Source organism: Sturnira hondurensis, unplaced genomic scaffold (assembly GCF_014824575.4).
Source record: "Sturnira hondurensis isolate 20B ecotype Veracruz unplaced genomic scaffold, ASM1482457v3 Scaffold0021143, whole genome shotgun sequence".
In the NCBI taxonomy this organism is placed as follows: domain Eukaryota; kingdom Metazoa; phylum Chordata; class Mammalia; order Chiroptera; family Phyllostomidae; genus Sturnira; species Sturnira hondurensis.
The window spans coordinates 9,879,425-9,892,583 of NW_028093774.1; the positions used below are offsets into that span (position 1 = coordinate 9,879,425).

The 13,159-nt window shown below is 42.1% G+C and overlaps 1 protein-coding gene across 7 annotated transcripts in view; it reads left to right on the forward strand.

The window, feature by feature from the left end:
* Positions 1–10,533: 10,533 nt before the first annotated feature.
* The window catches only part of EML5 (EMAP like 5), a 125,868-nt gene continuing 123,242 nt past the window's right edge, over positions 10,534–13,159 (forward strand). For all 7 annotated transcript variants that reach the window (XR_005064362.1, XM_037031603.1, XM_037031604.1 and 4 more), the window contains exon 1: positions 10,534–11,129. Coding sequence is in view for 6 of the 7 variants with exons in the window: in XM_037031603.1 (XP_036887498.1) it covers positions 10,933–11,129 (197 nt within the window). In the remaining variant the exon portion in view is untranslated. The remainder of the gene's footprint in view (positions 11,130–13,159) is intronic.

Here is a 13,159-nt window from a genome sequence, read left to right on the forward strand (position 1 = left end):
CCATCACATTTTTTATTTGTTTGTTATTTTTATTCCAGAAGGCACAACCCATGATTATATGTTACTAATCCAGGCTTTCTTCCCGTGGCACAGATTTTCGTCTAGGTATATTACCAGACCCTGTGTGTGACATTGTTTGAAACAAATCTTTACTCTATGCCTATGATAATGACAATAACACAGTAATAAGTATTATATGATACCTTTATGATGCTGCTTTCCTTTTTAATTTACCAGTTCATTGGAACTCAACTGAAGGCCATCTAATGTCTATCAAACTGAGAACAATCAATGCCATTGATTTAGTTTAATTTTATTATTTGTTTTTTTAATGATGAGTTATTAATTAGCTAAATCATTGCTTCCTTTAAGGATATTCCACAACTCTTTTCTGAAATGACCATACTGTTTATGTGCCTTCCCAATTTAATACTCACTTTCTTCATGTATAATGTATAATGTTAATATTGCTTTTCTTACAAATAAAGTTTATAATCTGTGTTCAACATTATTAAGTTTTCCCCTTTCTCTCTAGTTGTCCACTTTAGCCTGTGCCCATTTTTTCTAGGCTAGTGCTTTAAATCATTGTTCAAATTTTAATTTTTTTTACAGTCTTGCTTAGAAAAGAAGACGGAATAACTCAAATAACTCGTTGAAGAATGAGTTAAATGAGACTATTTTCCTTGCAGTCTTCCAGACTCCTGTGGATCTAATAATGTACTGTGTGAATAATGTTGGGATATTGGTCAACATAAATTATGAAATATTCAGCCCTGGCTGGTGTGGCTCAGTGGACCGAGCACCAGTCTGCGAACCGGAAGGTCACTGTTTTGATTCCCAATAGGGGAATCAAATAGGGGCACATGCCTGGGTTGCGGGCCAGGCACCCAGTTGGGGGCGTGCGAGAAGTATCAATTGGTGTATCTCTCACACATTGATGTTTCTTTCCCTCTCTTTCTCCCTCTCTCTAGAAATAAATGAATAAAATATTTTAAAAAATTATTATGAGATATTCATAATGTTTTCTTTCAATAATCAAATTTTTATTTCCAGGCCTGTGTATTATCTGTTTTTTAAACATTAATAGAAAAGGATAAAAAGATCAACGACAAAGATTAATTTGCATGAAAGAATGTGTTTAAGATGCACAAACATTCAAAATGCCTTATTGTGTCCTTTAAAAAAATTTTTCAATATATAGTAGACTAGCTGTTTGTCCTTTAAGCAAAGTGAATTACCCTGAGTGAGATTTTTATTCTAACCAGTCATAGGAAATTCTCTACAGAGTATAATGAACATCATGAACAAACTAAAGATATTGTTACATGCATTTTTCATCACCAGAGATGAAAAGAATGATATACTAAATCAGTAATTTATGATCTTTTATTACCCATCAAATGCTCCTCATGAACAGCACGTCTAAAAGATCACATGTACCAAACTGCAATTATTAACTATGAATTTACTTTCCAATGCTTCTGAAGCAACATTTCATACTGAAATTTATGACGAATGACCCCCGGTATACTACTGAATTGTGGGTCTTTATAGTGGAGAAATCTGGTAGGCAGCATCTTACAAATAGATATCATTTGCCTATGGATGTGATGTTCTGCTTTTGGTATTACTGACCAAAAATGTATACTCTAAATCTAATATTGAGAAGACATCAGACAAACTAACTGAGGAATATTCTAAAAAAATAAATGATCTGGCCTGGCCAGGTAGCTCAGTTCATTAGAGCGTTGTCCCTACATGTCACAGTTATGGGTTTGATCTCTGGACAGGCACATACAAGAAACAACCAATGGATGCATAAATAAGTGGAACAACAAAGCAATGTTTTTCTCTCTCTCTCTCCCTCTCTCTCTCTCTCAAATCAATAACTAGAAAAACCAGCTTTGGCTGGATTCAGTGCTGGCCTGCAAATCACAGGGTCACCAGATCAATTCCTGGTCAGGGCACGTGCCTGAGTTGCAGACCAGGTGCCCCATTTGGGAGCATGTGAGAAGCAACAGGTTGGTATATCTTTCACACATTGATGTTTCTCCTTCCCTCTTTCTCACTCTCTTCCTCTCTCTCTGAAGGTAAATGAATAAAATGTTTTTTTAAAAAAGTATTAAAAATAGAACATGAACAAGTATAAAGGACACATGGACAATAACTAAGGTGGGGGGCGGAGATGGGAGGGAGGTGGGGAGCACTGGGGGGGCAGGGCTGGGAATACAAGAAAGAAAACTGTACTTGAACAAGAGTTAAATAAAAAAATTTTTTAAAGTATTAAAAAATAGAAAAAATATTAAAAAGATAAATGTCGGTATTCAAGGAGTCAGGGATATGGATAAAAATTAAAATATACAAGAGTTGTTTTTATCATTTCTGTCAGTCTGAAATCATTTCAAAGTTAAAATTTTAAAAATGGAGGAAAACAAAGACTGTATATCAAAATAAAATAGCCATGATATCCAAGATGAGATCCAGCCTAAAACAAATTGATATTTTAGCTTGTGCTGGAAAGTATACAATTGCCTTTCTATATTTGAAAGAATACTACTTTCACATTACAAATGTAAAGACAGTGCTCAGAGATGGTGTTTCATTTGTTGACTAAAATACTTTCCCAATATAGTAAAATCTGTGACTTTAAAATACACATGGCCTTTCACTACTGTCCTGTCTTTTATGTCTTGGCTTTATCTTCTTTTATGTCTAATTATCATATCTTCTTTTTCTAGCAGAACTGTACCATCTATAGCTGGACTGTGTTGCCCTCTCCAGGAAACGTCTTCCTACATCAAAATCAGCCTAAGACTAATCTTTTCACACATACTTTGCACCTACGCTTCTTTTTTTTTGAGCGACTAGGAGAAATCTACTTTTGTTCCTTTTCTTTCCTACATCCGCTCTTTAAATGTAATAGGTGTTAATGACCAGTAGAACTCAATAAAGTCTCTTTTGATAAGATTATGTCTACCCTATTAACCCTTTTATAACTTTTTAGGTATGGTATTTTAGTTAGATTAAAATATGTGTATATATTTATATATTATTCACTTGTTTACCTTTTCACTTATTTTCTAAAGATTTTATTTGTTTATTTTTAGAGAGAGGGGAAGGGAGGGAGAAAGAGGGAGAGAAACATCAATGTGTGGTTGCCTCTGATGCACCCCTAGCTGGGGACCCAGTCAGCAACCCAGGCATGTGCCCTCACTGGGAATCAAACCAGCTTGCCTTATGCTTGGGAAGTTGGCACTCAATCCACCAAGCCACACCAGCCAGGGCTCTTTTCACTTATTTTTAAAGGTACAAACGTGTTTTTTTCTTGTTTTCCTTTTTCATACATAAATTCTTCAAAGCACAGACTGAGTTCAATTTCCTTGGTTACTCCTCCACAGTACCAAGCCCAGTGATTCACATGTGGGTGCTGAATATGTGTTAAGGAATGATTATGGCAGTGGTTCTTAACGATTTGCCCTCCTGTGGTGTGCTTTTGGATAGAATTTTTGGTGATAGACTTGAAGGCATTAGAAGCCTGAGAACTTGAAGCAAGTCAACAATCATTACAGAACAATCACTATTCCAGCTAATAATAATGTCTGTCAGTGTCTGTGCCGGCAGCCACATAGTCCCCTTCCCATTTGAGTACACTTGTTTCTTGTGCTGAAGGTGTTTGGTTAAAAGTTGATTGAAAAAACTATATTGAGACCAAGAGTCCCCTATACTGAAGACTAAATACGACAGCACTGGAAAAACCAGAATTCTTCATTCATTTACCTCATCTGGGCCCTGCAGACATTTGACTTTGCAAATTCCTGATAAACAGGAACAGAAAAGGCATACACATGGCCAGTTCCCCAGCGGATCCCAGCTTGGATGAGAAGACTTGGCGTACGCATGTGGATAAGGGTTCAGGATCTGTCTAAAAGCAGAGATCTGAAAATTCTTGGAGATGAAAGGGCATGTGGGACCAAGCCACAGGTTCTATCGCCTAGCCCCAGAGAATCCCTTTGATAACAGCCCTGGCAGAAGTTAAGCCAATGACACAAACCTTACTCCTTCCCAAGATAGACTGTTAATGACCGAAGCTCTAGCTGTTAGCCAAGCCCTACCACTCTATTAGTTCTAGTCATTGACATAGCTTGTCCCCACCTGGGAAACATTAAACAAGTCAGCTCTTAAAAAAAAAAAGTTCATTGAGCAAAAATTTCTCATGTTTTCTTTTAATAGATTGATGTCAAGATATGCTTTTTACTTCTTATTGGTAGCTAGTTGTACCACTGCTATACCAAGAATGACAGAACTCTTGGCATCTAACAAGTCCATCCAAACCTTTGCACTGAGTCCAGATTATCACGGCTCTGGCAGCTCAAGGCCATGTCTCTGGAATGACCTCGACCCACCTCAAAATGCCTGCCTGAAAATCAGCTGAACATTGTCAGGAGAATTTACTATTTGTTCAAGCCAAAACCTGCTATTGAAACATATAGGCCCCTGAACTCTCTCTCTCTTAGAGAAGATGCTTAAGAAAGCTTGCAATTAATCATGAATCCTACTTCTGTCCTTTGAGATGTAAATCTACCATCCAGACTGTTTCCTCAAGGACTGGAGAGCTGTTTCTTTGAAATGCAAACATTCAGGGAGATAACATTCTCTCACTCTCTGTCCCTGTGTCTGCATAAATAATTTCCTAAAATTCAATCTGCTAATGGCTAAGTGGAGGACTAGCACCTAACTTCAGTTGCTGCCTTGCCCCAACTTGCCCCACTGCCTCCCGTGATAAAGAGAGGAGAGGTTTATTCCTCTCTCCCCTGGATAAGCTCCAATGAACAGATCCAGGTGTCCTGGTCACGGGGACTAATGCCCCTGAACACCTGCCATGCCTTTCTCTTAGGACACCAACCTTATAAAGGGTCTCCAGCCCTTTGTTTCAGGGACGTTGAGTTTCGATAATCCTGGACCCTCCTCCTTATTGCTATATAATATTACTGAATAAAATCTGTCCTCATTTTTTAAAACTAATGTCCAGCTTAGCCTTGGACAACAGCATGTTGCACTATCTGCTTGACTCAGTACTCTCAGTTGCTGCAGAAACATTTCACATGTCGATCACAGGTTGGTAGCGTTTCTACTGAGAAAAAAGCACAGACTGCTGAATGTTGCATCTGTGTTAGGGGACAGCATCACAGGTCTTCCCTGTTTCTGCATGTCTTGTTTGCAGAGGACTGGACTGCCTTTTTTCTCATCTTTTCTAGGATGTCTGTGTAGTGAACAACCTTGGAAGATAAAGGGAGGTTTGTTTATTGTCCAATATAATAAAGAGGATGTCTCCCTTCAGGGCCTTCAGGGCCTTCAGATCTGGCATCCTGCCCATTATGAAAGATTTGGGTTCCCTGACCGTGGTTGAGATTCCTCTCCAGTAACGGAGCTCACTGTGTGTAGTTACTCTCTGGCCCTCTTTGCATTACCCCATGGGAATTGGGGCTCAGGGAGCCAGTGGCCCAGAGATCACCAAGGAAGCTATTCTAGATGACGCAACCCGGAAATGTGGACACTAACACCAACTCCCGGTATTAGCCAATGGGAATGAGGAGACAGGGTGGTGGGGAAGGAGCGGGGAGAGCTGCATAAACAAATTCCCCTGCCTTCTTCCTCCTTCCATGAGCTACTCTGAGCCACAAGTTGTCCTTGCAGCCCACCTAGGGAAAGCACTTCTCGGGGGATCGCTTCCTACTATGCCCATCTAGATGAGAAGCCCTGCTTCTCTAGTTTCCGTTTTTTTTTTAAAAAAGACCACCTAACATTTCATGAATTTGGGAACTTTAAGATTTGAGAGGTTTTGAAGAGAGTTGCATGCTAAAACTGCAGCTTTGCCATCTTTCTGACTTAATTCCTTCCTCATCTTTCCGGAGCAACAAATTCTTTCTCAATCTTCATGAAGAACAGTTCTGTCTACATTTGGATCCTCTGGGATGTTATTTTCTGTGCCAAGCACCTATTTGGATATTTCCTCTCTCAAACAAATGTAATTGCCTTCCCACGAGGAATTCTGATAAATAAAATTTTCTTGTCTCATTATATGATTATTTTCTAAAGAACTCAGAAACATACCAATAAAAGTATAAAATTATCCAGACTGTTACAAATTTTGTAAAATTATTACAACACTGTTAACATTGGCAGTCTTTGTTCCAGTCTTTATACGTTTCATAACTTGCTCATTTTGTACATAGATTTTTACACTGATTTTAAAAAATGTTTTGTATTCTATTATGGGAAAATTCAATGGAATTTTAATGCAATTAAATAGAATTTTATTATAGGATGTAAACGAGCCAAAATTTATTCAAAAACCTAATTTTCAATGGTTTTATAATATTTTTCATGTGGGCTAACATCTGAAGTTTTCCCTACGATTGGACAATTTGGTTTCCTTTTCATTTTTATTGTCCTCAATTATGCCATAATAAATATTTTGGTACATACATCTTAATCTGGCCCCAGCTGGTGTGGCTCAGTGGATTGAGTGCTGCCCCGTGAACCAGCGGGTCACTGGTTCAATTCACAGTCTAGGGCACATGCCTGGGTTGTGGGCCAGGTCCCCAGCTGGGGGAGCGCAAGAGGCAGCCACACATTCATGTTTCTCTCCCTCTCTTTCTCCTTTCTAAACCAACCTTTCCCCTCTCTAAAAATAAATAAATGAAATGTAAAAAACCATCTTGATCTTCATTTTTAATTATTACATTATAACAAATAATTAGATGAGAAATTAGTGAGTCAGAGGATGACATTTCAAGGTTCACGATGTCTAGTGTTAAATTGTTTCTAGAAGTTGCTTGAAAAGGGGACAGTATGATCAGACACATGATTTTTACAGATAACTCAGAATGCGAAGACTATGGAAAAATGACTAGAACTTGAACTATAGCAATCAGGATTGTGAGGATGTGAGGGTAGAGTTTACGAATATTTCTAAAATAGTCAAAAGGAGTTAGTAACTGGATATTGAGAGGTGAGAAACAGTGAGGAGCCAAAGACAATTGCCTAGCTTTCCTACCTGCCTAATTGGGGAAAATTAGTATAGAAACAGAAGATAGTAAAATGTATAGAAGATCATTTGGTTTGTGATTTCTTTGGCTTGCCTGCATCTGGGCTAGCTTTAGAATTTTTTTTTTTAGAAAAGGGTCTTCAGATGGCAATGCGGTTAGAAGTCGTGTCTTAAAGCTGCATTGATTTAGCAGACACCTGTTTTTTAAATTTAGATTTTATGCATATTTGGTTACATAAATCGAGGCCGGAAAATGATGAATTACCAGACTCAGCCTTAGGCAGGCGCTGCTGGCATCCATTCCTTCTTGTTCTTCTGTTCCCACTTCAGTTTCCCTTAGGAGGTTCAGCCTTCTCCCACTCCCCCTTTTTGTGGTCTTCGTGCTCCTAATTCAAGTCAGCCAATCAGAGCCAATGGGGCTGAAGTCTGGGAGATGCCAGGGGAACTGCTGAAAAATGCTCTTTCCACAGGAGTTGGGAAGAGGACAGGATGTAGACCCGCCACTGTTGGCAGTGGATTTGCTGGTCTGGCAAAAGAGTCAACCCCCCGAAAAGCAGATGTGAATTGATCCTAATGACCTTGTTCTGATGGTGTCACTTAAGCCCTGGTACCCAAATGCCCTGACGACAACTCTAGGACTTCCAGTTCCATGAGGTATTAAATTTTTTTTTTAATCTTAAGGCATTTGAGGGAGCCTCTGTCATATACAACCAAAGAAGTCCTGGCTGATACAGTATTGGAGACCAGCAAAAGTCCCTACTTTTCAAAAGTTTCAGCTAATCAAGGTAAAACCGAGAGGCATCCTATCGTAACTATATGAGAATTCTCTTTTATATTTAATGGCTGACAAAGGTGTATGTAGTATCTACTGCAGCACCAGGCACTGTATTAGGCTTCATACACAACACAGGTTAGTTAAAGCTCTAGTTACAAAAATATTTTTATGAAGAGCTTATTAAAATATCATTACAATCCTAAATTGGCAAATCAGCTAGCTAGAATAGTGTGAATTTTGGCTTTTAGGTTTTATGTAGTTTGCCTTATTTCTCTTTTCTAGATAAAAGGGCAGCTAAAATCAGTAGCCAGCAGATAATTTATTTGCTTCAACTTCAGAGACATTTCAAATGTCTGGAATGGAAAACTCCATATTAAGAACTCAAGTTTCACGATGTAGATTACCAAAGGGTATTGTAGCTTATATGTAAAATGTGTAACACGTGTCCTCTCACCGATGTGCAGAATTTGAGGGTCTTCCTCCTGCATCCTCATTTCCATTACTTTCAAAGGGTACAGATGGTGGAGTCTCATTTAGCAATGAAAACTTGCTTAGGCATTCTGATGTGACATTAGTAATAGATTATATAAAGTTGTAGGAGTAAGAACTAATCAGGTTTTCTCCCTCTAATATTCATGAGTGTTTCATTTTCCAGCCACTTTTGTGCCTCAGCTGTCTCTTTTGGTCTTGGGTTGTCAGTTGCGGGTGGTTTAATTAAGAATGTTTTTGCCTCACGCTCCACCCTTGGATCATTAAAAACCATAATGGAAAATATGATAGTGGAAAAATATTTAAGTCTGTTATTAATATGACCTCTTAAATGTGTATCAAGGGATTCAGAACACATTGTGTTGAAAAATCTAAAACACAGAAAAAAGTATTCACCATCCTGTATCTCATATATATTACATGTACTAGTAATCAACCAGCAATTAATGTACCACAAACGTATAGCAACAAAATACCCATCTTTTCTAAGGTCACTGCTTAAATTCAAATTATTCTTTTTCTCACCAGGGGTTTTTAGGGAACTCACAAGTGAGTGAGCAAACATATCCTTATTAAAAAACAAATATAGGTGACAAACACTGTGGCACCGTGGTCTTCTGGCTGCAGAGCCACTTCTCAGGCCTGAGTTTATTTTCTTTCCACCAGAAACCCAATCTGCATTCCTCTCTTTCTTCTGCTAAGATGCTTGTTATCCCTAGCGGGAGATAAGCTACAGAGTTGGGTATGTTTTCCCCACTCCTGCTCACTACCCTCTTCTAATTCTTGGCTGCTTTCTGAAAATTAGGACCCTTTCACTACCAGAATTTTATGACTAATCACTCTAAGAATTGCAAAAATAATAAACTGAAGGACATCTGAAAGCTTGGGAATTTTATGAAGTCCTTACAGATTTTTCTGCATCATAGTTCCTCACTACCCTGTTAGATGAAAACAGTGAACTCCAGTGAATTGGATTTCTATTTTCAGCCTTCCTCACAGAGTTCACCAAATCTCGCTTCTTTTCAGGTTGCTTTTCATGACATTTATGCAAATTCCTTCCTCTGATATGGCCCTTCTCCCCTCCATGTATCCTGGAAGTCAACCAAAACTGAAAGGTATCCTCTCGTCTGAGATTGATAATTTGCATGGAAGTAGAGACTGTTTACCTCCATTACAAGGTATCGGTACCACATAGGAATCATCACTTTTGAGTAGTCCCCTTTCCTCAAAAGGAAGCTAGTTTCTTCTAACTTTTGTCAGATTTCCAAGTTTTAGTATTTCTCAGGGAAACCAAAACGGTGATTTTTAGACACAGGATTCATGTTAGTAGTTAGAATTTCTTGTTGTAAAACTTGTGGCTATCATCCTGCACTTAAAACCTCTTAAAATGTGGATTTCAAAATATTTTTTGCAGGTACTGGCTAACCTTGGCCATATTTCTATGAGAAGGGGGCACCTAGGAAACAGAGCAGCAGGGAAATTGACACAGCCAGGCATCTATTGCATTCTGCAGGATCAAAATATTCAAGCCATTACTAAAATGCAAGAAGTATCCTGAATTTATTGGCGTTCAAAATAATACTTTAAAAAATTTCAGGTACCATAGCTATTTATTAGTAAATCTGATCTGGCATGTTATTTTACGGTCTAAATTCCTTTAGCTTTGAAGGTCACCTACATAAATGAGAAAATGTACAGTGAAGAAATCAGGTGTTATCCCCACTCAATGTCTGGTGCAGCGAGCACTATGAAACAGCGAGAAACACACACACGGTACCAGGGGGGAAACGAGGTTAGCATGCCGGTGTTGATCTTCCCAGGCCTCACTGTACTCCTGGCCCGGTACTGAGACCTGGTGAGACCAGCAGGTGCTTCCCCGGCGAGTACTCCCAGCAATAGAGGCCGTGGGTCGCCGAGGGTCCGCCCGCGACTTGGACGTCTCCCTGAGAGCTCAGCTCCCCGTGTGCGGGAGGGTCGGGATCAGGGCGCCACGGTAGCCGCTCAAGGCCGCAGGTGGCGGGGCTCGACGCTGGAGGAGCGCGACGGCGCAGGAGCGGCAACCCGGAGAGGGCTCCCGGGATCACGCCGCGTGCTCACGGCCCCGCGCTGGGAGCGGAGGGGCGGGACCAGCGCGCGCCGGCGCCGGCGAGTGGGCGGGGCCGCGCGAGGCCGCTTTTCTCGGTCCCCGGGCGCGCGGCGCGGGCTCGCGGGGCAGTGGGACGCGGCCGCGGCGCACGGCGGGCGCCGCAGGTGGCTGGGCTGGGAGCCGGTGCGCGGGCGGCCGCCGGGGAGTGGAGGCGGGAGGCGGGCCCGCGCTCACCGCCTCGGCGCAGCGGGCTGAGGCGAAGCGAGCCCAGGCGGGCGAAGGGCGCGCGGCATCCACTTGACGGCTGGCGGCGCCCGCGGCTCTCGGCATGTTTCGCGAGGCGAAGGTTTTCCTCCCGCCCGTGGGCTGAGGCGGCGGCGTCCAGAAGAAGCGACATGCACCTGCCAGGCGCGGTTTAGAGGACGCGGCCCGGCGGCGAGTCCCGGGCGCCAGCCGGACGGCTTTCTTCGCCCGACTGCCGCCGCCAGCGGCCGCCACAGCCGGGAGCCAGAGCGGCGGGGTGGGCGCTCCGTCATGGCGGCCCGGAGCGCCCCGAGCTGCCACCTGCGGCTCGAGTGGGTGTACGGCTACCGGGGCCACCAGTGCCGCAACAACCTCTACTACACGGCGGCCAAGGAGATCGTGTACTTCGTGGCGGGCGTCGGCGTGGTGTACAGCCCGCGGGAACACCGGCAAAAGTTCTACCGGGGCCACAGCGACGACATCATCAGGTACTGGGGGCGGGGGCGGCAGCGGTCACGGAGGCTCACAGTTTTCGGAGTTTGCAGGGTGCGGTGACCGCGTCCTGCAGGAAGCATCGCCCCGGAGAGCGCCCCGCGAGTGTCTCGTCCGGAACGCACCCTGTTCACCCCCTACTTTCCCCATCTTTGGGTCCTAGAGTCTCCCTAGGGGCGGAGCGCTGACACCAAGCCCGCGACTGGCGTTCGGTTTTCTGTCTTTGCGTCCTCCTCCCTCTAACAAATTTATGATACCGCAAAAAGGTTATTCGGGTAGCAATGCACTCTAAATCCCGCCCCGAAATTTCTCATTAAACGAAGTCGTAGAGCGCCGGCGGGGATCCTTTACCTAATGAACTGATCAAAACCAAGTACCGCCCGCTGTAGGCTGGTCCTGGGGAGCGCGCCCAGGTGGCATGGTGGCGGGCACTCACCTCTTGCCCGTAATAATTAGTTCAGGTTTCACCGCCTGCTATTATCGACAGATAGAAAAGAAACCCCGGCAACCTTCAGGCAATTCATTGGACATTAACACCTAAAGGCAGTTTCGGGGTAGGTTTCACCCGAGAGAAGCTACTAATAGCAATTCTACCGTTTTCCGATCCCCTTGTTTTCTCATCTTTAAAATCCTCCTCAATAAGTTTACTTTTGTATTTTTTGCTTAAATCACATTTTTCTCCATTTTATATAATTCTTCTTTGGGCGGAATCCTAAACTTGGTCCTAGTGCTCATTGCCATCTCTGTAGTGAATGGTGTCTTTGAAGTGTAATTTTCAGTCAGTGTTTCCGCAGAACTTTTGTGACGAATAAAGTTAAAAGCAGCAGAAATTATTCTAGGCCAGCGATTTTCAACTAGTGCGCCGAGGGAATTTTTGAAACATGCAGTACCTGACTGTTTAGTCAAGGACACTGACCTCTTTTCCTTTAGATTGTCAAATACAAAAATAACAACAGCCAACACAACAATAGCCTTCCTGTGTGAGTGAGTCAAAATTATACCTTTTTTGGGGTCAGATTGGCAAAAAATGTATTGTTTGGCGTGGTGCAGAAATTCCGTTTGGTGTGCCATGGGATGAAAAAGGTTGAAAATCACTGTTCTACGCCATTGATTACTGCTTCCTGTACAGCACACTTGTCCTTGACAGAAGCAGCATATATTTAAAATATTCTGAGAATGTGTTTGTGTTCTGCCTCTGGATTTTTAACAGAAATTCTGTGGTTGGATTTGGTTACTCCATTTTATTTCCTTATTTATGTTTCACAGGATTTAAATTGGGCATTTCAAATCCAGTATTAGAGATTGGTGTCTTATAGGCAAGAAGCCTACCTTCTCTAAATAGCAAAGTTGTTTCCTTTTTTAATATTGTGTGTCTGTACATCCTTGCTCTGTAAGGGCGAAAAGGAGGCCTAGGACACACATGAGGTCGGGTGAGATGGAGTAAAGATAAGCTGAGTGAGAATTGAGATTGTGGAATAGGGAGTCAGGGTGTTTCGGGTTCATTTGCTTGTTATTAACCCCAAGAGCACACTTGACCCCAATTCTCTTGTCTTTTTCACTAATCCTTCCCAGTTTCTTTGTCGCCCATGTGTTATGTGAGGTTGCCCACAGTGCAGCAGGTAGGAGCTGTACCTGGTTAAAGCAGCCCTCCTCTCCTCGGTCTGTTAGGTTGAATTCCGTAGGTGGGGAGGCGTCAAGGATTTTGAGGTCTTCTCAGAGTGTATTTCTATTGTTGTACTCCTTGGTGTTTGAGGGCAGTATGGTATGAGGGCCTTTTAAATCTAGGTATGATTTATATGATGGTGTAAACTATGCTTTTGTTCTTCCAGCAGTAATTAGAAGCTATGTCACTTGTCACACTGCTTGAATTTTTATAATTGTGTCAGTAAACTCTAAAGTAGGTAATGCTTCTGCCTTCCTATGATACTTGTAGTCGCACAACCGGTATATTATCTAAAAATATTACAAAATGGCAAATTACTCAGATTTTTGCCATAATTGAATACATGTTGTGGTTTTACACAAA